This window comes from Trichomycterus rosablanca, chromosome 5, assembly GCF_030014385.1.
Source record: "Trichomycterus rosablanca isolate fTriRos1 chromosome 5, fTriRos1.hap1, whole genome shotgun sequence".
NCBI lineage: Eukaryota > Metazoa > Chordata > Actinopteri > Siluriformes > Trichomycteridae > Trichomycterus > Trichomycterus rosablanca.
Genome location: NC_085992.1, coordinates 37,977,401 through 38,000,501, shown reverse-complemented (window position 1 = coordinate 38,000,501; position 23,101 = coordinate 37,977,401). Strand labels below are relative to the sequence as shown.

General features: G+C 37.2%; 1 protein-coding gene across 1 annotated transcript in view; it reads left to right on the top strand.

The window, feature by feature from the left end:
• Nucleotides 1-12,189, top strand: part of si:ch211-250c4.3 (uncharacterized protein LOC100535981 homolog) — a 39,193-nt gene extending 27,004 nt beyond the window's left edge. The window contains exons 4-8 of the mRNA XM_062995168.1: nucleotides 2,247-2,415; nucleotides 4,814-4,941; nucleotides 6,280-6,398; nucleotides 10,834-10,936; nucleotides 11,935-12,189. Coding sequence (XP_062851238.1) covers nucleotides 2,247-2,415; nucleotides 4,814-4,941; nucleotides 6,280-6,398; nucleotides 10,834-10,927 — 510 coding nt within the window. The 3' untranslated portion in view covers nucleotides 10,928-10,936; nucleotides 11,935-12,189. The remainder of the gene's footprint in view (nucleotides 1-2,246; nucleotides 2,416-4,813; nucleotides 4,942-6,279; nucleotides 6,399-10,833; nucleotides 10,937-11,934) is intronic.
• The last annotated feature ends 10,912 nt before the right edge of the window (nucleotides 12,190-23,101 follow it).

Sequence of the window (23,101 nt, the reverse complement as noted above, 5' to 3'; positions counted from 1 at the left end):
CTTAGACTGCCCACATTAGTAAACAAATGTATTTACTTACTAAATCAGAGACTAAGCAGAGTAAATCATCTTCACCAGTGTTACAATCAATCATCATTACTCACTATTTTTTTAACTTAAGTTCAATCTTCTGTTCTTTGACTAAAACCCCACACCAGCAGATTGTGTAGATGTTTGCTTGTTCTTCACAGACCGTGTTGGTTCTGTCAGGTTGGGCCCTGAGTCCGGAAAAGCTTTCCGCAACATAGTGATTGAGCTCAGCAGGGCCCCACACATCAAAGTCATCAAAGAAAGCAAGAAAGTGAGAAGAGGAAGAGAATGGAGTGTACTGTGATTTTAAAATTCAGTCCAAGAATCATCTCATTTAAAAGTCCCAGGGTTTCATTAGTACGATCTGGTAAAGGTCATATTTAAAGGTTTTTGCTTTCCTGCTGTGTATATTCCTTTTATTTTAGACGAGCAGTCTTTTCAGTTCATAACATGGGAATCTGATATTCTTTGTGTGCACTGTAGCCTGTAGAAGTTTATCATTTTTGGCCTTGCCATGACAGTTTGTCTGTAACTTTAGTAAACATGAGTAGGAAGTAACCACGAATGGTATCATGTTTTTTAAACAGAACAATGTTTTCAAAGTTGGGCAAAGGCTTGATCTCAATCTCTCTGGAATAACAGTTCACCTCATTATGTGTGTGTACTGGATAAAAAGGCCCCGGGCTGCAACACGCCATCATACACATCAAAAGGCAAGGGGAACTCTGTTGAAACGTGCCCAAGTCTCTGTAATAATAGGTCCAGCTGAGACTCCAGTCTCCTCCCTGCTGCTTCCAGCCACCCTCCTCTGCTCCCTCATGACAGGCTTTCATTTGTAGTGATCAAAATGCTTCGAAACACAGACAATGAGCTGTTACCACCTACATAGTCTCAACTCTCAGTCTTGTAATCCACAACTAGCCTATGTCCAAGACATTTTGTTCAAATGTAAATATATGCTGATTATATACTGGAGCAGTTTTAAGTGCTTAATCAGAATTTAATGAAGACTAAAAAGTGTATTTGATCCATTAGACATGCAAACCTTTTCAAAACAAATATGTTGCCTCCACACTCTGACTAGTGAGAGCAAATGCTATGTAAAATATAAAAATCTGAATCATAATCTTTATTTAGCCAAGTACCAGGTGTACAAGGAATTTCTCTTGGTTCAGGTGTCAACATATAAACATCTAAATAAATAATAGAAAGGTATACTATATATAAACATAGAATGAAACAACACAGCAGTGACATAAAACAGAACATCAGACAAGGTGTACGATAAAGATGTACAGTACAGTACACTGAAGACTTCAAGTAGAGAATAGAAAAGTTATACTATATGTAAACAAAAAATAAACAACACAGCAGCATTAACAACAGTATAGCATCCAATTAAGTGTGCAATACAGATGGATAGTACAGTACACTGCCAGGCTTCAAGTATAAAAAATTGTGCAATAGATATTCCAAGTAAATAAGGTGCAATTGTGCGTACGGGAAGAATGTGGAAGGCACGTGTGATGTGCAGCATGTTTGTTGTCGTTCATGTGCATTTGTATTATCCTTTCCGTAGATGTTGGTAAAGCTGAGCAGCATTGTATCATGCTATTCATTCAGAATAATAATTTGTAGCTGTCTGTAGTGTCCTGGTTCACTATGGCAAAAGTGTACTCAGTATGACAAAATACTTAATACACTATTATTACACAGTGTCAACAGTGTTAGCTCAGCTTTTAAGGTACTGGACTAGTAATCAGAAAGTTGCTGGTTCAATCCCCACCACGCCTAAGTTGCCACTGTTAGGTGTCTCTAAAGACTCTAAATCTTCAATTGTATGTGCTATATATAATTACAGTTGCCATGAATGTAAAATGTAAATGTAACAGTCAATGAAACTGGACCCCTCGTTTCCCACTAAATATAAAAAGATATTACTGAAGTCATTATTTTGATTGGGCAGTGACCATATTTCACTTACATAAATGTAAAACAGGTGGTGCTTCTTGGAGCCAAGTTTGTTTGGTTAATGGCCTTTTCTTGACCAGTGAGTGTGAACAATAACAAATGATTGAAGTGCAAATTTTGATCTCTGGCTGCAGCAGCATCATCATCAAGCATCATTTGCCCATCACAATCTTGCCAGTGTACGGAGAACTCAATTTGAATCTAGAATTACTCACCAGTCATTGTTTCTTTTCTGTATGTTTCAGGATTTTTTCTTACAGCACTGTCATTGTGGAGCAGCCGGTCTGGCTTTTCAGGAGGTGAACAGACATTCCCGCAGTGACTACAGCAGCCTACAGGCATCCAGTGGCACACTGTCTGACCTTACTACTATTCCAGAGGGCACACACATTCCTCTTCGACCAGCCTTCAGAGGTCAGTAAAAAACCAAAGCACAGCTTAAAGAGGTGCAATGCACAAACCCTATTTCCATAAAAGTTGGGATATTTTGTACAATGCAAAAGAATTAAAAAAAAGTTGTTAGTTATCTTATTTTTTTAACTAATCAAAGTACAAAAACGTTTATTGTTTTCACTGAGCAACTTAATTGTATTTTTTAAATATAAATAAATGTATAATTTCATCATCGTTTGGCATCTCAGGATACTAATTGTTGCATCTTTTCAAGTTGCCCAATTTTGAGACAAGACTTCAGCTGTTAATGATAATCGTTGTCTTCTTCATGATGTACCATACATTTTCAATAAGGGACAGATTTGTACTGCAGGCAGGCCAGTCAAGTACACACACTCTGTGTCTTTGGCACAGAGAACTTGACATCTGTTTTGCCCCAAACAAGCTGAAAATGTGGACTTATCTGACCACAATACATGTTTCCACTGTCTTTTTTACCCATCTTAAATAAGCCTGCGCCCAAAGAACCATGCATAATTTCTTTCTGTATTGAATTGTCAGGTTGCAATTCTTGATGCAGGGGTGGACTGTGTTAATTGACAGTGCTTTTTTAAAGTACTGCAGGGCTTATGTGGCTAACTGGCCACAGTAGCATGATGGTTCTCATGCAATGCCATCTGAAGGCTCGAAGGTTGCACACATTCAACAGTAGTGGAATGTTGAATATTCCTTGATTATTTTTACAATATTATGTAAGATAGACGGGGAAAGACCTAAATTGTTTGGTGAGCCACAAGTCATCTTTGCTTGCAAAAAGTACAAAATAGTTTGTATTAAAATAATCAAGTTTATATATACTCACCATATTCTATTCCAAAGAAACCCCCATCCACATGATTTAGCAAAGGTCCAGAATGCTTGGGGCCTAGTTAATCTAGGTGGTTTAGAGCACCTCTTGTGGGCACTGAGTGAATTGCTTGCTCCAAAACATGTTTTTAATTACTAAAACAACTTAAATCGCTAATTCTAGTAATAGAGGATGGTTTTAGCAGTTAGCTTGCCTATTGGGGACATACCAGCCTTCAATGCACTTACTATAAGTAACTACCATTGGACCAACATTTATTAAATCCCTGTCGTGACATGTACATTTGTTATAAAATAGCCATTGGAAGGCACATTTTAGGGGGTGGTTCTAATGTGTATTTCTTGTTGGTTTATATACAAATGTAATAATACAAGCTGCAAATCTTTGAAGCCAGTCTTTCTACTAAGACCATATGCTAGTCTCTATCTGAGACAACAAATGTGTTTTCTTTATGACTTTATGACAAGTATTGGACAATTCCAATTTCTGAGTGTGTTGGACAAGTCTGACCCTTTTTTTAAAATGGCAGAATTATTCATAACCTTTTTCATTGAGGAGAGAATTCACTCACTCTCACTCACTGTCTTAACTGCTTATTTAATTAGGGTCACGGGTGTGTATGTGTGTGTGTGTGTGTGTGCTGGAGCCTATCCCAGCTTTTCAATGGGCGCAAGGCACACAGTAACACCCTTGACGGGGTGCCAGTCCATCGCAGGGCAGACACAAACATGCACACACCCATTCACCTATAGGGCAATTCAGTGTCTCCATTTAACTTGACTGCATGTTTTTGGACTGTGGGAGGAAACCGGAGCTCCCGGAGGAAACCCACACAGACACGGGGAGAACATGCAAACTCCGCACAGAAAGGACCCGGACCGCCCTGCCTGGGGATTGAACCCAGGACCTTCTTGCTGTGAGGCGACAGTGCTACCCACTGAGCGACCGTGCCGCCCTGTGAAGGGAATCAATAATTGTTATTAATATTTTCTGCAGACGTGTTGATTAGCACCTGTGAGAACTAACCATATGGACACCATTAAGACCTTTTGAAATGAATGTTTATAATATGATGTGATGATTTAGTAAGATGATTCTTGCATTACACAGATCTTAACCACAATGCTCTCCAGTTACAAATTCCTCTTGAGTTCACCTTTGAAACTAATACTGCCCAAGCACCACTAAAATCATTACCCAAATGTTGTTTCTTGCTTGTTTTCCAAACATCTGACACTCCCGAGCTAGGTGGTTGATGGAACAGTATTCGTGGGGGAGGATGAGAAATGATTAGTCCACTAAAGGGGAATTGTTGGCATTCTGTACTTATAAAGGAGAACACTGTATAACTGTGTAACCTCCCAGTAATCCTGGGACTCCGTGCCTCTTTCCTAAGCAGCTAATCTGACTGCATGAATGTAAGAGTATGCATAATTCCCCTAGGCTTAATGATTCACTCCACCATCTGTCATAACAATTCTTTCTTTTCCTAACTGTTTCTGACTGTGTAACACTATCCAGTAATGTATACCTGATATGATTTTTAAACAGATTGTGAGGGAGACTGCCAGTCGACGGGGACACTGAGGAGAAGGGGCTTTACCAGGAGGAGTTATGCTGAGGGGGAGTCCAGATACCTGAGTGACAGCTCAGAGATCCTCTCTTCTCCCCATAGAAGAGTAAGTCATACTGATAAACTCCAGTTGACTCCTCTCTGACTCACACTAAGAATCCATCATCAACCAGTACTCATACGTAATAAGAATAACACTATTTCTAAGTAGAACATAAGCTACAGTTGATTCACTTCTCATGAAGTGCAATGTAATCTTGAAGCTAATGAATAAACTAATTAAACTATACAACCAAACTCACAAGTGTAAAATGATGACCAAAATACCCTATTTGGCTAAAAGTATGTAGACACCAACAGAGTAAAAAGATGGGAAATCAGCTCAGTATCAAGGTGACAAACTTCAACAACAGGAAGGAGGACTAACTTTACCATCGATGAAGAGCATGTTAAAGTGGTGAACAGCTTTTTCCTATTTGGATCAATTACTAACAGCAAAGGATCCAGCAGATCTTCAGATTTGTCTCTCAAAATAATTTGTCTCTCCAAACAAAGATCATAACTTTCCAGACTGTGGTAATCTTTGTGGTGTTTTATGGATGGAAGCAGGACAGGAAGAATATCAGTGGCTTTGAACTTTGGTACTGGCAAAGATGTCTGAGAGTACCTTGGACAGCCAAAAAACCAAACAAATGGATTTTTGACCAAATCAAACCAAACCACTCAATTGTAGTCCAGATAACTAAAGTAAAGCTCTGTTATATATATATATATATATATATATATATATATATATATATATATATATATATATATATATTATGGAAAAGACAATTATGCCTGGAATAGTTAAAGAGAAAGAGGACAGCCAGCAACGAGATGGATGGATACAATTAGAGGAAAGATGTTTGAATTTCTGGTCTCCGCAAACTCTTGGCCCATAGGATATGTAGAAATATCTAGTTCTATTAACTAAACAAAAGGGTGCACAGATAGGGGTATGCCATTTTCCCCTAAAGCTTCCCTGCCTTAGAGCATTCCTAAGATTGAACATTGTACTTTGCAGTCTGAAGTAAAACAAAGTACTTAAGGTATTCTTAAAGCTAAAACATATAATAAGAGGGACATAGTGATTAATTATCTGATTTCAATAACAATAATTTGCAATACAGAAAAATAAGCATCTATGTCTAATTGGTATAGTGTAGTAACTGATCCACACAGCACCAGAAACCCATTCTTTACATGTCTGTGTAGGTTTTCTCAAAGTAATGTGATTTCTGCCCTTCTTCCAAAAACAAGTAGATGAGAAACCATGTTGCTGAGCAGCTACCCACTTTACCAGCTGCTTAACAGTTCTACCCAAATTTATATGTGATTGATAATTATATAAGATTGTGTTCATAGAATTGTATCCAACATTGTGTATGTGCTGTTTATTTAGTCAGAGAACTACACATGGGGCAGAGTAAAGGATCTGGTAAGGAAAAGCAGGCTGAGGAACCAGAGCAGACTGGGACTGTCCGCCAGCTCCTTTAAGAGATCGTGTCCACAGCTATACCGGTATGTCACCCAACAGACAAATCGTTACATCTAAAGATCCAGTTCCTTCATTCTAGTTCTGCCAGTTGCCAAACTGTGTCATATTTACTGACTGCTGGAGTCTGTGTTGTTAAAAATTGATCCAAGTAGGCAAAAGCTGTCCACAATTTGACATGGTAAAATTAGTGGCCCTTCCTGGTCATAGTGATTTTGTCTTTTTCATATTGAGCGTCTTTATAAGTCTAGTCTTTTGTCCCCTCAGGTCTTTCTCATTTTATGGTATAAGTGTTTTATCATCAGCATGTTAAATCCTATTGTCTTAAATCCTCAATAATCTTCCTCCAGCTCTCATTATGTGTTAAGCACAAAAGTTGAACAGGAATGGTGACAGAATGCAGCTTTTTCTAATTCCTTTTCCAATCTGTTTTCTGTCATGACTGTGGCTTGTTGATCAGTATAAAGATTCCTCATTAGAATGAGACGCTCTGGTATTCCCATCTTCTCAAGGACATTTCATAATTTTGTTTGGGCAATACTGTCGAAAACTTTGCTGCAATCAATTAAGCACATACTGATGTCCTTCTTGAATTCCTTGGCTTTTTCTATAATCCAGCGTACATCTGTGATAATATCTCTTCCTCTGTCCTTTCTGAATCCTGTTTACACATCTGGCAGTTCTCTTTTGAAGTGAGACTTTAGTCTGAATAATCTTCAGCAGAATTTTACTTGCGTGTGATATGAGGGCTGGATATGACCTTATAAGATACCTTTTGCTTTATATTTAGTAAACAGGTAGTGCTATGTGAGTGCAGACTATACCTTAACAATTAAAGTTATACAATTTACTTTTTATTCATTTATTAAAGAATAAACAATGCATAAATGCAAAAATATCTTCCTCTAAAATGTGAAATGTTAAGTAACACTAAATTCTAATGGTACATACATCTTGGAGATCGAACAAAATGTTCAGAGCTTTAATAGCTTGTTTTGAATGTTTTAATTAGTTTTTAATGCAGCAGAACTGAAGCCCTTTGCACGAGGGTTCTGCTTTGCCAGCAAAAATATTTTTTTATAGTGCAATTAAAGCCCTTTACTATGTTACAAGAAAATTTTACCCAATACTTTATTCGGCAGTGAGATTATATCAGTTTTGTTAGTAAATATTATATGCAACTTTGCTGGCTTGTAGGCATAAGAATAATATACAAATTGTTCAGGATGTTTAATCTGTGTTAGTCATAAAATACTATTTGACACTGTGTCATGGTATAAATGTTACAATAAATTAGAAACTAAAACAGCAAACATAGGGATAATTGCATGAGTAATACTCTATTGTTTAAAACAATTTGCACATTTGTAAATGAGGATATTCAAAACCTTTAAGCCAAAGATAACAAATGTAAGTGGATTTTAAAGTAAACATAATAAGCCTGACCTGTTACCACATCTAACATGAAAACCTCCCAGAACACATTTGAATTACTTTCATCATTGAGTATAGGTTTCACTTTTAAATCAAGTGAAGATAAATCACATGCGTCTTGTAACTCTAAACTGTGTGATCGTACATTAGATTACAATGATTAAAAAAAGATATTTTGTTGCTGCACTGTAATCTTTCTTGTGTATATCTCAAAACAAGCTTTAGTGTGTGAGCAGATTTACTGGCAGTCCAGTTTATAACTGTCAGTTTTGGTAGATGTATCACTACCAGGAAAAGCATTAACCACAATAATTTATTAATAAAAATATTTACCTGTGTTGTTATTACTAAATGAAGTAACCCAAGCTTTATGTAATCTTCAAGTATTTTACAGTTAAATAAACAGTACTTTAAGTTGAAAATGATTTGTCTCTCCACTAGGTGGCCATTAGGGCATATAGACTTCTACAGCGCTTCCCAACCTTTTTTGCACCACGGACCGGTTTCATATAAAATTATAATTTTACGGACTGGCGGGGGCAGAGGGACTTAAAATAGAATAACTATACTACTCACAAATGAGCTTGCTTTTGCTGCAACGAGACACTGCTTCCACCTGGGGGTGATATGAGACGATAAACACCCATGAGTTAAAAATAAAAACAAGCTGTGTTTTCATAGCTAATGTACTGATCTCTAATTATTTATTCTTTCTGTGCGGCCTGGTAATAAATGACCCACGGACCAGTACCGGTCCGCGGCCCGGTGGTTGGAGACCACTGGACTACTAGAAAGCCTAAAGGAAGATGAGTTACTGCATTTGTTTTTGAAGCGCATTAATAAAAGTACAATTAAAGTTTTTGATTACTTATTATCTTTCCTGCACTATGGATTCTGAATTCAGTATCACAGATGTAGAGCTAATACACACAGACTTAAATAGATGGAAACCACAAACTTGAACTTATCAAGGTGCTTACTTGCTGTTGGTTCATCAGAATTCTGGTAAATTTGGTGTTACCGAGACCATAGATTATAATTCTGTAACAGCTGAACACTTTTGGCATCAAGTTCATAGATATTTGATAATAAAAGTTAAAGTTTACATAAGAGTTAAATTTTTTTCATTTCTTAAAATTAGGTAGAAACATTATTACTCATTCACTCACTATCTTAACTGCTTTACTCCAGTTAGGGTCGTGCGGGGGGAGGGGAATGGTGCTGGAGCCTCTTCCCTACTTTTCAATGGGCGCAAGGCACACAGTAACACCCTGGACGGGGCACCAGTCCATCGCAGGGCAGACACACATACACACCCACACCCACACCCATTCACCTATAGGGCAATTCAGTGTCTCCAATTAACCTGACTGCATGTTTTTGGACTGTGGGAGGAAACCGGAGCTCCCAGAGGAAACCCACGCAGACACGGGGAGAACATGCAAACTCCGCACACAAAGGACCCAGACCACCCCGCCTGGAAATCGAACCCAGGGCCTTCTTGCTGTGAGGCGACAGGGCTACCCACCGAGCCACTGTGCCGCCCAGAAACATTATTAGATTTTTAAAAATTATTAGATCATTATTTAAATGTAAATTATAGTTACAAATTTTAAAAGAGTTATAATAATTATTATACTAACATTGTAAATGCATAAACAGCTATTTTATATTCTATAGTGATTAAGAACTGGTCCTAATCCTGAATGGATGGATGAATAGAGGGATGGATGCAAAGATGGTTATACACTGTATTTAGCCATACAAAACACTTTAAATATAACACTTTAAATATGCACAAAACACTTTAAATATGCTTCCAAACAGAGTGGTAGGGGAGTGGTAGCTTAGTGGTTAAGGTACTGGACTAGTAATTAAAAGTTGCCGGTTCAAGCCCCACCACTGCCAGGTTGCCACTGTTGGGCCCATGAGCAAGGCCCTTATCCCTCAATTGCTTAGACTGTATACTGTCACAGTACTGTACGTCACTTTGGAATAAAGCGTCCGCTAAATACTGAAAATGTAAATGCAAACATGCCCATGAACTCAAACTCAAAACACACTTTATTTCACATACTTTGTAGTTGTGCCTTTGTAGTAATTAGTGTAGGAAGCATTTTCTCACAATTATGATATACTGTATGTACCAAATATACACACACTAATATTTTTCTTAGGTCGTTTTCTGATTAGAATGTTTTGCCAGTAGGATTCATTATAAGTAACATGTTTATCAATTTGAAAGTGTAAGGACCATTGCTTTGTGTAAGGGCTGTTTGTAAAAGGAATCTAGTGGGAGTAAGATATCTTGTGGAAAGAAAAACTATTTCTCTGCCCCCTCAACCTCATGCACTAGTGAGCTGCAGTCCTCCTCACACGTGGTTTGGCCCAGGCTCAGATGAATAGTTACAGGGTTCATGTGTCAGGTTCACATTGTGCTCAGAGAACTATTGGAATTCTGTGTGCATTTCACTCATTATATGAGATATGAATCTGTCTTATTCAGTTTGTTTCCAAGCAAGAATTTCCTGAGGCCAGATATTTACATATGTTTAGTCTAAATTATTTGTCCTTCACAAAAACAGTTGGAACTGTTTTAGCTGACTGTAGAATTTCTCTGGTGAATTCAGATTTGTCTGTCAGGCTGCCAGCAGTTAAAGCATGATAAATAACCCCAGAGCATTATTAAATCTTCCAAGCCCAATGTATGTGTGCTTTACACAACTCTCAATGACTTTTGGCATTGCATATGATAATTTTAGGCTTGTGTTAAGGTGCCTCAATTCTTATAACTTTTGATTGACTGTTGAAAAAGACGAGGTGATTTTTTTGCATTTGTGGCCTCGTTGACTAACTTTTTATGCTTCTAGTCATTGCTTCCTCACAAAAACATCAATTACACTTAACTGGGCAGCTCTAACAGTAGACTATTAATAAATTGATTTGTTAGAAAGGCGATGTTTTATGACAATAAAAACGCAATACCAGTGCATGCATTGTTCATAATCATTGTTGTTTCTTTTAAAGGCCTGAACAGAGATCATCTGAACTGTCCAGGAAAGACAGAAACTCGATGATTGTCCTCAGCAATCAGAAACTGGACTATCATTGGGTTCCCTAACATGAACAGGTCAGTAATAAACCCTGTTTGAAATAGTGTTATATATTTATAACAGTATAAATGGTTCAAACGTTAAATATACATTGTTGTGTTTATGTTTATACACACATTGTACACAAAACTGCATGTTGTGTTTCCTCAATAGTTTCCTCAACAAAATTTACTGACATGTTCATAATTCCAAACTTCTCAAAATTTCATAGTATAAAATCAATTGTTATGAATATTTAAATTGATTTGAATAACAGTATTGCTTAAAAACTTTGAAAAAAATATTTAAAAATGGATTTGGTGTTCTACAGTACATCACCACTATGTACTATATATCTACTATATCTAAATCACAAGTCAAACTCAAGACCCGCTGGCCAAATCTGGCCCGCCACATCATTTTATGTGGCCCTTAACATACACTGTAAAATCGTACATAAACTGCATCTCCCACTATGCATGCCGATTTTGTGACCGGCAAAGTGACCGCATCCCCCCACTAGATGGCAGTGTTTCCACATCAGTGTTTAACTGAGGTGGTTTTCCAACAAGTGATGTTGAGAAATATTTACAAGTAATCTTAAAATGTACAAGAAGAGAAAACTGAAGCAGAAGGAGGTAATTTAATGAACTGTGCTTTAAGTAGAAAAACTAAACACAGAATTTAGCCTCCAGGAAAAACAACAAATTGTCCAAGACTTAAAAGGCAGACTGCAATCACAGCAGGATACGTTACAATCGTTCCTTGGAGGGCCACCATAATGCAGATGTGGCCCTCAGTAAAAATAAGTTTGACACCCTTGATCTAAATGATACATAATTTTCTTGACAATGTTTATCTAATTATTGCCCACAATGCCACGCAGAGGTCAAAAATAATATGATTTATCTTTAATTTGCTATGCATAGTAGATAGTATACAATACTACAGACCAAGCTCTCCCTGCAATGTTGTTTAACTGTAGCTGATATCACATCTTGTATTTACAGCTGCCCACTTTGCTATTGTTTTTCAGCTGGACAGTAAACTGATGGAGTACGATGGGTGACATTTTCCAAAAGAGGTGGATATGGTTAAGTTGTACAGATCCCTGACAAAAAAGAACAGAAAGAAAAGAGACTGTGGTGGTGTGGTGTAAAGTGTGATCCTCTGCATTAAGGGAACGGATGGAAAAATGGAAGCGACCTCATACCTGACATCCATAATGTAAAACATAATATGTATATGTTCATATAAGTGCATAATAGACTTATTTAAATGGCTGCTTTATTTGTTTTATGGTCAATGCCATAAAATACTGTTTAAACGTTTCTTATAAGGCTTTTGGGTATTTGTAAAGCAAATATCTTGGTACACAAGGGAACACATAACTAAAAATGTTGATGCAACAGAATTAAATAAATTGATCAGTGCTACATTAGGCATGTCACATCTTGAACATCTGTAAGCTTTTGTATAGAGTAGAACAGTTAACCTTCGTTCAAGACCAATCATTTTTTCAATTTGAGAAGAAGCAGTTGCTGACTTAATGTGTCCCAGAGGAAGCATGTGCTAGCACTTTACTTATTCACATTTTTTTAGCTATTGTGTCATAGAAAACATTTAGTTAAGTACTGTGTAGTTTTTGGCTAGGACTAAATTTGGAGTTATTGGTTAAGGTAACTGGAAGCTGGTTAAGGTAACTGGAAATGCCCATGTATATGATATTTATCATTTGTATGCCATTTTAAGCCATTCAGTAACTCCTTGTATCTTTTTTAATCCTGGAATGACCATTCTCTTCAGGACGCCTCTTTGTACTGATCAGATAATCAGTCAGAACAACTTGCAGTGACCCTTTTATATGAGCAAGGGGACCAAAATTATGCAGTTAACCTGTGTGGAACAATCTGTACTCATTTTGGTTCTCTGAATGTTTATTCTGGTTGATTTTTAATTTGTCTGTTTGTTTCATAGTACAAACTGCTTAGTCTGTTCTAGACTTTTTATGAAATATCTGTATTTAAAAAAACTACTATTTCTGAAAAATTATATTGCCTCACAATACTAGAGGTTGTTCTAAGCAAGTGTACATTAGGTGTGCGTACATACAGGGATCACATATTAAAATGCCCAGTGTACTTTTTTCCTTTCCTCGGCCTTTGTCCCGTTCGGTTACGGGGTCGGCTCTCGGCGGATCATGATCCGCGCATTGATTTGGCACAATTTTTACGCCGGATGCCCTTCCTGACACAACCCTCCCTATTTTATCCGGGCTTGAGCCCGGCACTACAATGCACTGGTTTGTGCATCTAGCGGCTAGGTATCTATAGGACAATTCAGTGTTTCCAATTAGCCTGGTGGCATGTTTTTGGACTGTGGGAGGAAACCGGAGCACCCGGAGGAAACCCACGCGTACACGGGGAGAACGTGCAAACTCCGCACAGAAAGGACCCGGACCGCCCCACCTTGGGATCGAACCCAGGACCTTCTTGCTGTGAGGCGACAGTGCTACCCACTGAGCCACCGTGCCGCCCAAAATGCCCAGTCTACAATGTATATAAATGTAAGTTATTTCTTATCTAGATTTCTCTATCTGTGGGCATATTTCAGTATAATGATGGCAGATTGTGTTAAACAAACACTAAAGCTGATCTATGACAGTTCTGTGGTCTGTCAGGTGTTACATAATTTGTAATGGTATGTTGTTTTTCTAAACATGTAGGAATGTCCAGTGTATGAACATGCAATCAACTATGACTGAAAGGCCTTGATTTACTAAGAGCTTGTAAGTGTGTCTGAAACTGCAAACCTTATAACAGCAACAACAATGTTCAAGCTGATTTGCCTATTTTGCACAATGGTTTGTGTAGGTGTGCAGTTCAGTATAAATTAATCTAAAGTACAGGCAAAAAAATCAATTTAAATAATATTATATAGCTGTCAGTTGCAAGTTTAAATTAACAGTGAGTGGGCAGTTTGCACTGTGAAAATATCATGCTTAGTTTTATCCAGCTTCCACCTGCTAAAGGTAACAACATACAGTATAAATATCAGATTTGCTTTTTATTTCTTCATGTTGGGAAGTTGCTTCTCAAATTTACTGATTTGATGCCTTGCTGACTCCATGATTTACTAAAACAGCAAATACTCAGGCCTACTTGCCCACATGTAGTAAAACTAATTTATTTTTAAGGTGTGTGGGGTAGTCAGTTTGATTAAAACATAATATACAAGCAGAATAAATGTAGCAGCTTTATCTTGTTTGGTCATTTCTACTTTTATTGTTTAGTGTTATTGCAGGAATACTTTTTTTTTTACATTGTTTAAGATCCTCAGTCAATATTGTTATCAAATACAAATTTAATTCCCAAAACCTTAAGCAGTAAATCACTAGAAGCACCCCCCAATCCACATAATAAAATGCATAAAAGTCCCTAAATCCAATGCATTTTTGGTCTGATTTTTCAATTTGCTGCTTCTAATGACTGGAATCTGTTAAAAAAAAAAAAGATAAATTCATTTAGTTACTGCTTTTAAGAATTTAATCAAAGTCATGTTTAATGACATAACTGTTTATGTTATGTAGGATGTTTCTTCTCTTTCCTTTCTTTTCTCTTTGTCCATCTCCTCCTTGTTTTCCACTTCTTCTTTCCACTAGTGTTCCTTGTCACTTGCCAGGCTGTCACTGTAAATAAGAATCTGTTCTTAATATCTTGCCCGGTCAAATAAAGATAAATAAATGAATAAAAACATACAGTTATTAGACTGCAATGTAGTGATTTTTATACAAAACCTTAGTAAATCAGGGCCTTAAGTGCTTTCTCCATACGTGCCACAAATATATTCAAAAATACTGTATAACTGCTATGTCAAGTAAAAGTAACTCATGTACTCTTACAGAAAAGTGGAACAGTGGATCAGACATGGAACATGAGTTTAGCTGTATGTATACTGGTTTACGCTAGATAAATTACTGTATAGTGTATACTTCTAAATGTATTTACATGCTTAAATACTGATTTATCAGATGGGTTTTATGGAACAAATGTAAAAGTGTTGATGTGTTAGACAAATATTTGTTTGTTGGGCTACAGACAAAAGACGAGAAGGCCGTCTTTATACTGTATATTGTACTATACCAGTATGAATGACATATTTCAGTATGCATATTGCATTTCTATTCAAAATTATTTTTAATAAATAAAGTTGTAATATTTGTAAACAACAAGTGCTGGTCTTTTTTATTTTTATAAATATGTTCTAAAATAATCAAACTTAATCTTTATTGCCAATTTTGTCCAAGATAGCGTAAGTGTTTCTGCATTCTGGGTGGCAGGGATAGCCTAAATATTGCATTTATGTCATTCTGGCCTATGTAAAAACTCAGGAATCGAGAAAACATTTTGTGCATACTTTATTGTGTTTATCTACCTCGTGAAAGCAGGTGGCAAGTTTTATATGTTTTGAATGGAGCACAGACTAGCCCTTACACTTCTAGTTTTGCAGCTGTCAAGCAGTATGGTACACTTATAAGTGAAATTGGACAACTGAATAAATTGTTAGAAAGATTTATGCACATAATAAAAAAGGAAAACAATTAGAATATGAATATGTCATCAATTGAACAGTGGGTTAGGATTGGGGTTTGATCCTCACCCTCAGCCACTGTCTTTAAAAACTTTGGCGTGTTCTCCCCATGTGTAAATAAATGTGGTATTCTGGGATGAATTGCTGCCATTTTCCAGGGTGTTATTCTGCCTTGCTCTGTGCTTACTGGTGGCACCAGACCCTGATCAGGTGAATATTAAAGATGTGTGGTAATAATAATAATAGGGTGGCAAGGTGGCTTGGTGGCTAGGTGGGTAGTAATGTCACCTACAGCATGAAGGTCCTGGGTTTGATTCCTAGGTGGAGCGGTCCGGGTCCTTCTGTGTTGAGTTCTCCCCGTGTCTGCATGGGTTTCCTCCGGGAGCTCCGGTTTCATCACCCAGTACAAAAACTTGAAAGTGAGGTGAATTGGAGATACCAAAATTCCTTAAATGTTTTTGTGTGTGTTTGCCCTGTGATAGACTGGCAACCTGACAGGGGTGTTTCCTCCCATTTGCCCAATGAATTTTACCCACTGCTGGCCTGAATAAAATAAAGTGGTGGTAAAAGAGACAGAGAATGAATGAATAAATAAATAGTCGTAATGAGGACAGAGAGGGGGTGGGAAGTGTAGGCTAAAATAATTACTGAGGCATTAAATGAATAAACAGACTCTCATGTTTCATGCACATGTGTCATGTAATTTTTCCCCACAAGGTTGTATTAGATAACATTTTACTTAGACAAATAACATTATATTATATCAAGTGTGACATATTTCCAATAACTGGAAATTGATATTGCAATAAATGCAATTATAAATATGAAAGCTGTAAAATGAATGAAATGGCGTCACACCCATTTCCTATATTCCGAATTGTGGAAATGACCTAATTGGATGGAACTGTTTCAAGGCACACTCTTACTACCACTCATTTCCTGTAAACAAAAATAGGCCAGTATGCCTGTGAGAGCGATGAATATCAAGTTGAGAAGTTGAGAAACAAAGGGAGGAAGCAGTGTAAGAACGTCATTAACTTAGGAGCAGGGCAGTAAAGTTTGCTTATTCATTTTTGAGGAATTGCTACAACCTGATCAGGGTGCACATGATCCTGAAGAAAACCGGATTCAACAGTGATTTATCAAAGTCGAAGTGTTGAAGAAAGTTGCAGTATTGTTTTTATATAAGCATTACTTAGCATATTTGGCTGCATTATATATACACTGATCAGCCATAACATTAAAACCACCTCCTTGTTTCTACACACACTGTCCATTTTATCATCTCCACTTACCATATAGAAGCACTTTGTTGTTCTGCAATTACTGACTGTAGTCCATCTATTTTCTACATACCTTTTTAGCCTGCTTTCACCCTGTTCTTCAATGGTCAGGACCCCCACAGAGCAGGTATTATTTAGGTGGTGGATCAATCTCAGCACTGCAGTGACACTGACATGGTGGTGGTGTGTTAGTGTGTGTTGTGCTGGTATGAGTGGATCAGACACAGCAGCGCTGCTGGAGTTTTTAAATACCGTGTCCACTCACTGTCCACTCTATTAGACACTCCTACCTAGTTGGTCCACCTTGTAGATGTAAAGTCAGAGACGATCGCTCATTTATTGCTGCTGTTTGAGTTGGTCATCTTCTAGACCTTCATCAGTGGTCACAGGACGCTGCCCACAGGGAGCTGTTGGCTGGATATATTTTTGGTTGGTGGACTATTCTCAGGCCAGCAGGGACAGTGAGGTGTTGAAAAACTCCAGCAGCGCTGCTGTGTCTTATTCACTCATACCAGCACAACACACACTAACACACCACCACCATGTCAGTGTCACTGCTGTGCTAAGAATAGAATGATCCACCACCCAAATAATACCTACTCTGTAGTGGTCCTGTGGGGGTCCTGACCATTGAAGAACAGCATGAAAGGGGGCTAACAAAGTATGCAGAGAAACAGATGGACTACAGTCAGTAATTGTAGAACTACAAAGTGCTCCTATATGGTAAGTGGAGCTGATGAAATGGACAGTGAGTGTAGAAACAAGGAGGTGGTTTTAAATACTGTATATATAAAGTGACTTTAGTGTACTGCTGTACAATATAAATATAACAACATTTCCCATTAACACACTGCCTATTGAGTCACAATGCCTACCAGTCATAGGTAGTGTGAATAATCTCAAGGTGTTCCTTATGCACATTGAGGTTAAGAGTGTAACCCGTGCTGGTTTCAGGTTGGCTGAAACATTCTTCCCACATTCCAGAAGCTATAATACAATGGACTCATAAAATATGTCCTAAAGCATGCCTTCTACAACTACTGATATGGCATGTACACAGCACAGAAACGGATCAAAGAAAGGAAAGGAATGTTCTATAGATTGATGATTTACATTGAGTCATACTTTAATAAAATATATTTTGTTTAATTTGTTGTTTTAGTGTACCATAAAACTTCTCATTTACATTTACATTTTCGGCATTTAGCAGACGCTCTAATCCAGAGCGACGTACAGAAGTGCTTCCATAGTAAACATTACCATACTCTAGTTTAAGTAGACAACAGTCCAAGAACACAAATCTGCTAAAACCCTGTTAGAACCAAATTTTTTTATTTTTGCAACAAATGAATTAGTATTAGTGAGTGTTAGTAAGTAAGTACATGTCAGCTTAAGTATTTAGTAAAGAGGTGGTTTTAATCATTTTTTAAAGACAGCAAGAGACTCAGAAGTTCTGACAGACAGAGGAAGTTCGTTCCACCACTTGGGTGCCAGTACAGAGAAGAGCCTTGATGCTTGCCTTCCTCTAGTTCTGGGTGGAGGATCAAGTCGAGCGAGACTAGTGGCTCGGAGGTTGCGTGGTACAGAGCGGGGTTTGATTAGACCTTGAAGGTAACTTGGGGCTGGTCCATTTTTGGCTTTGTAGGTGAGCATCAGTGTTTTAAACTGAATGCATGCAGCTACAGGAAGCCAGTGAAGAGAACGCAGTAGTGGGGTGATGTGGCAGCATTTAGGTTGGTTAAAAACCAGACGGGCAGCTGCATTTTGAATGAGCTGCAAGGGTTTAATGGTGGACATGGGAGCACATGCCAGCAGGGAGTTGCAGTAGTCCAACCGTGAGATTACAAGTGATATAGTCACAAAAATGTAAACCTCATGAAATTACCCAGATTTAATAATTACTAATACATTGTAATCTGACTTTTATCCAAGTCATAATATTATTAATAGTAGTAGTAATAATAATAAATACAGCTACAAGTTTTAACCAAACCTAACCCTGTTCAGCTTCTGTTACATCTATACACCAGATATTGTCAGAGCACTGTTGTTGTTGTTGCTGTTACTGTATACCAATTTTTACATGTCAAAGCACTGTTAACTCAGTGGTTACGGTACTGGACTATTAACCAGAATGTCAGTGGGTCAAGGCCACAGCCAAGTTGCCACTGTTGGGCCTCTATTCAGTTACAGTTAATGCTTTGGACAAAGCGCCTGCTAAAAAAAGCACAATGTATTATAATTTGATGATTTAATTCTTCAGCTATAATTTATTTATTTATTAGGATTTTAACATCATGTATTTACACATTTTGGTTACATTCATGAGAGAAACGGTAGTTAATCGTTACACAAGATTCATCGGTTCAATATCAAACACAGTCATGGACAATTTTGTCTCTTTAACTAACCTGGGGTGGCACGGTGGCTAAGTGGGTAGCACTGTGTCCCCGTGTCCACTCCAGTTTCCTCCCACAGTCCAAAGACATGCAAGTGAGGTGAATTGGAGACACTAAATTGTCCATGTCTGTGTTCAATATAACCTTGTGAACTGATGAATCTTGTGTAATGAGTAACTACCGTTCCTGTCATGAATGTAACCACAGTGTAAAACATGACATTAAAATCCTAATAAACAAACCAACAAACAACTAACCTGACTGCATGTCTTTGAACTGTGGGAGGAAACCGGAGCTCCCGGAGGAAACCCACGCAGACACAGGGAGAACATGCAAACTCCACACAGAAAGGACCCGGACTGCCCCATCTGGGGATAGAAACAAGGACCTTCTTGCTGTGAGGCGACAGTGCTACCCACTGAGCCACTGGCCGCCCCTTCAGTAATAAAAGTCTTACACATGAAAATGCCTCATAATCTCTTAGACCTAAATAAAAGATAATGATTAAATATAAAATAACAGCAAGGTTAATTTACTATAGCCAGAACAATCCTGACTGGATCACTGAGCAAAACTAGCTCATGCTGTGATTAATATTTTGCTGATAGGCAGAGGATTTGTTTAGTGCATATTTCTAGCAGTGACTCATCCCCTGCCTCCTGGCAATCCTTAGAAATAACTGGCCAAATAGATGACTCTTCCAAAAATGTCATGAGCTTCTCCCACATTAGAGCAATGCTCATGCTTTTCAGAAAGACACATATACACAGCAAAGTCTGGATAAACTCCAGCTACAGACTGCTTTGGTATTTCAAACAGGAAGAGGATGGTTTTCTTTTTTGCCTCCTTCATAAGAACTCAGAGAAAAATATTTGCTGATTGATAGGTTATTATGAGCACATCCTACCAAACAGCACACTCAGACACTGATTTACGAATATACAGTCAATTCTAATAGGCTCATGCAGTCTAACTTGAACGTTATGTGTAACTAGTCGATTTAAAGTATATTAAATTTTAAAGAGCAAAGGATATACTGTATATCACAATGGATCAAAATGTATTTACAAGGCATACGAACAGTGGTTAGAACCCTTAACTTTTTGCACATTTTATTGTGTATATGATTTTGATTGGATATAATTGCCATTTTTACCCATCACAAAGTGAAAAGTTTTTAAAGAGTGAAAGTGAAAAGAGTTTTTAATTATAATTAATAAAGTAGTTTCATTAATTACTTATTTTAATATATTGAAATAAAAGCACAGACAGAAAAATATGCAACACAGAGCATAGAACATAGAACATAGAACATTCTGCCAATAATTCAACTCTTAATGCTAAGAAAGAAGAGTTGCCCATATAATCCTAAAAACACCATACCTACAGTGAAGTACAGAGGTAGAAACATCATAATATATAGCTGCTTTTCTGCAAATGGTGCCAAAGAATTGTACTTCATCAAAGAAAACATCCATAAATGGTTGTTTTAAATACAACAAAAGCCAGAATAACTTGTTTTCTAAAAATGAAGGTGAAGGTGCATGGCCTGGTCATTCTCTTCACTTGAATATCAATCAAAATATTTATGGAGGTTTTTAAGGGTGTGATGATGATGATGATAACAATGAATTATAAAACAATCAAACCGTGTGGCTATCCCTGTAAAAGATCATACAGTGGACCCTTGGGTTACGAATGGTTTATCATACGAACATTTTGGGTTACGAACGATCTTTTTCAACTTAACGTACGAACAAATTTCGGATTACTAACCGAAATTTGCGAGACACGTGACGTCACGAACAAGTTAACTCCAACCGTCTCTCTCTATATATACAGTGAGCGAAGAGCGGACAGTGTTTTTTCGGTGTTTTCTTTATATTTTGTAAAATTCTATAGTAAAATGGCCTCAATGAAGGTGCAGAGGAAGCATAGTGCTGAGAAAATGAATCTACTACATTTGTTGTTGTATAATTACTCCTGCCAGTAGGTGTCACTGTGTATCAGACAGAGGGGACAGTGAGTGAGAGAGAAGAAATAAATTAGTAAAGTAAAGTAAAGTATTCTTTCTTTCGTGCAATTACACCTACATTTTATTAAAAAAAAAAGAAGGAAATGTATTATGGTGTATGGTACAGCACACGTACTGTACTGAAATGTGATGTGTGTTTTATGTACAGTACAGTACTACTGTGTATTATGTTTATTATTTTGAATTATTACAGGAATGTCTATTCTATAATTTAAGATTTAAGGGAAAATATAGTTGTATTTATAACAAAAAAGACCATTTAAGACATTAGAAAGGTTAGGTAAGGGAGTGGTTTGGGAGGTCTGGCACAGATTAATTCAGTTTACATTATTTCTTATGGGAAAAATAGGTTTAACTAACAAACATTTTGACTTAAAACAGCCCTTCGGAACCAATTAAATTCGTAAGTCAAGGGTCCACTGTATTTAACGCCACAATCGGTTGGACACATAGTCCACTTTTGGTTCTCTGTCTTCCTCTAGTGGCTGCATTTTTCAGCCTGTATTTTCTACCGTTTTGAAAAGATTCACCTACTGAGCAGTGAGCACCACTGGGGGCTCAGTATTTACCCAAGCACGTGGTATTGCACAAAATTTCTATCTCTCTGCCCCTAGGAGGTAGTGTTTGTATTCCCCGTACAGTTAAACCTGAGCCAGTGCTTCACTGTTGTTTGACCTTTACATCATTCATCACTCGACTCTGAGAGTTCAGTCAGGCTTTGCGTAACACTGAGTATGTGAAATATCCCTCCTGCCATATTACAGCCTTCCAGGTTTCACTCAGGTTTTCCAAGTAATGCTGGTGAAAATAAGAGCATTGTATGAATATAATGTTACAGTAGTACAAATCAATGGAGTGTAAGGATATGGGGTAAGTAATTTACTTTAATAAGCTTTAACAATAAGCTTTATTTATGAAAGACATCTATTTTAGTAAAATATGTATGTGTTAAGTTAAAAGCGGGCAGTTTGCTGTGAGTTATAGACCAGCAGAGTTTTTCAAGGATAGTCCACTAAACTTAAAAACACTTTCCTTAGAGTCACACATGTCAGTGCTAATTAAAAAGTGACTTTTATACTTAGTGGTTTTTTTAAATGGTTCCAAATTTTTGAAGTAAAACCCTGGCTCAAACAGTGTCATACATGAAGAACTGGAGAAAATGTTATTTAAAATATTTTTTTTATTACTTCAGTTCTTCAAGTATGTGAACACCTGAACACGAGCTTTGTAGACATATACGTTTAAAACCATGAGCAATAATATGGAGTTGGTCCCCCTTTACACCAAAAACATCATCTACTCCTCTAAAGAGGCTTCTACAAGTTAGACGATGATGTTTGATAAGAAGGCCTTGCTTACAACTCACAACTTGAAGGGTGTTCAGTAGGGTTAAAATTTCTTTATGTCAAGATCTTGCTTTAAAGTCACAGTCATGCTAGAACAGGAAAGGGCTTTCCCACAATATCAGAAGTACAGTATTTAATCTATTTTATGTCATTTTAAAACACTTGAACTAAAAAATTAGGCAAACATTCCAAATACAATTTGATGCAGATTTTTGTTTTATTCACATTTCATTAATTGTTGTGAACTTAATGGCATTCTTATGGAATGAAACTAATGGTGCATTTATACACGTAAATCAATTCATCACTACACCACAAATCATTCATGCATCATCTGTAGGCTTCAATATTTCATCATGGTCTAAAACAACAGTTTTAAAAAAATATTCTGGGGGCCACTTTGACACAGGTTATGATATTATTATTACGCTTTTAGCAAGGATGTATTGTGATCTGCATCAACAATTGAATCGTAATCCTTCATAGTCGCCATTTGCACAATGTGATGGGTAAACCAAATATATGGCCAATCTTAAAGAACCATTATAGG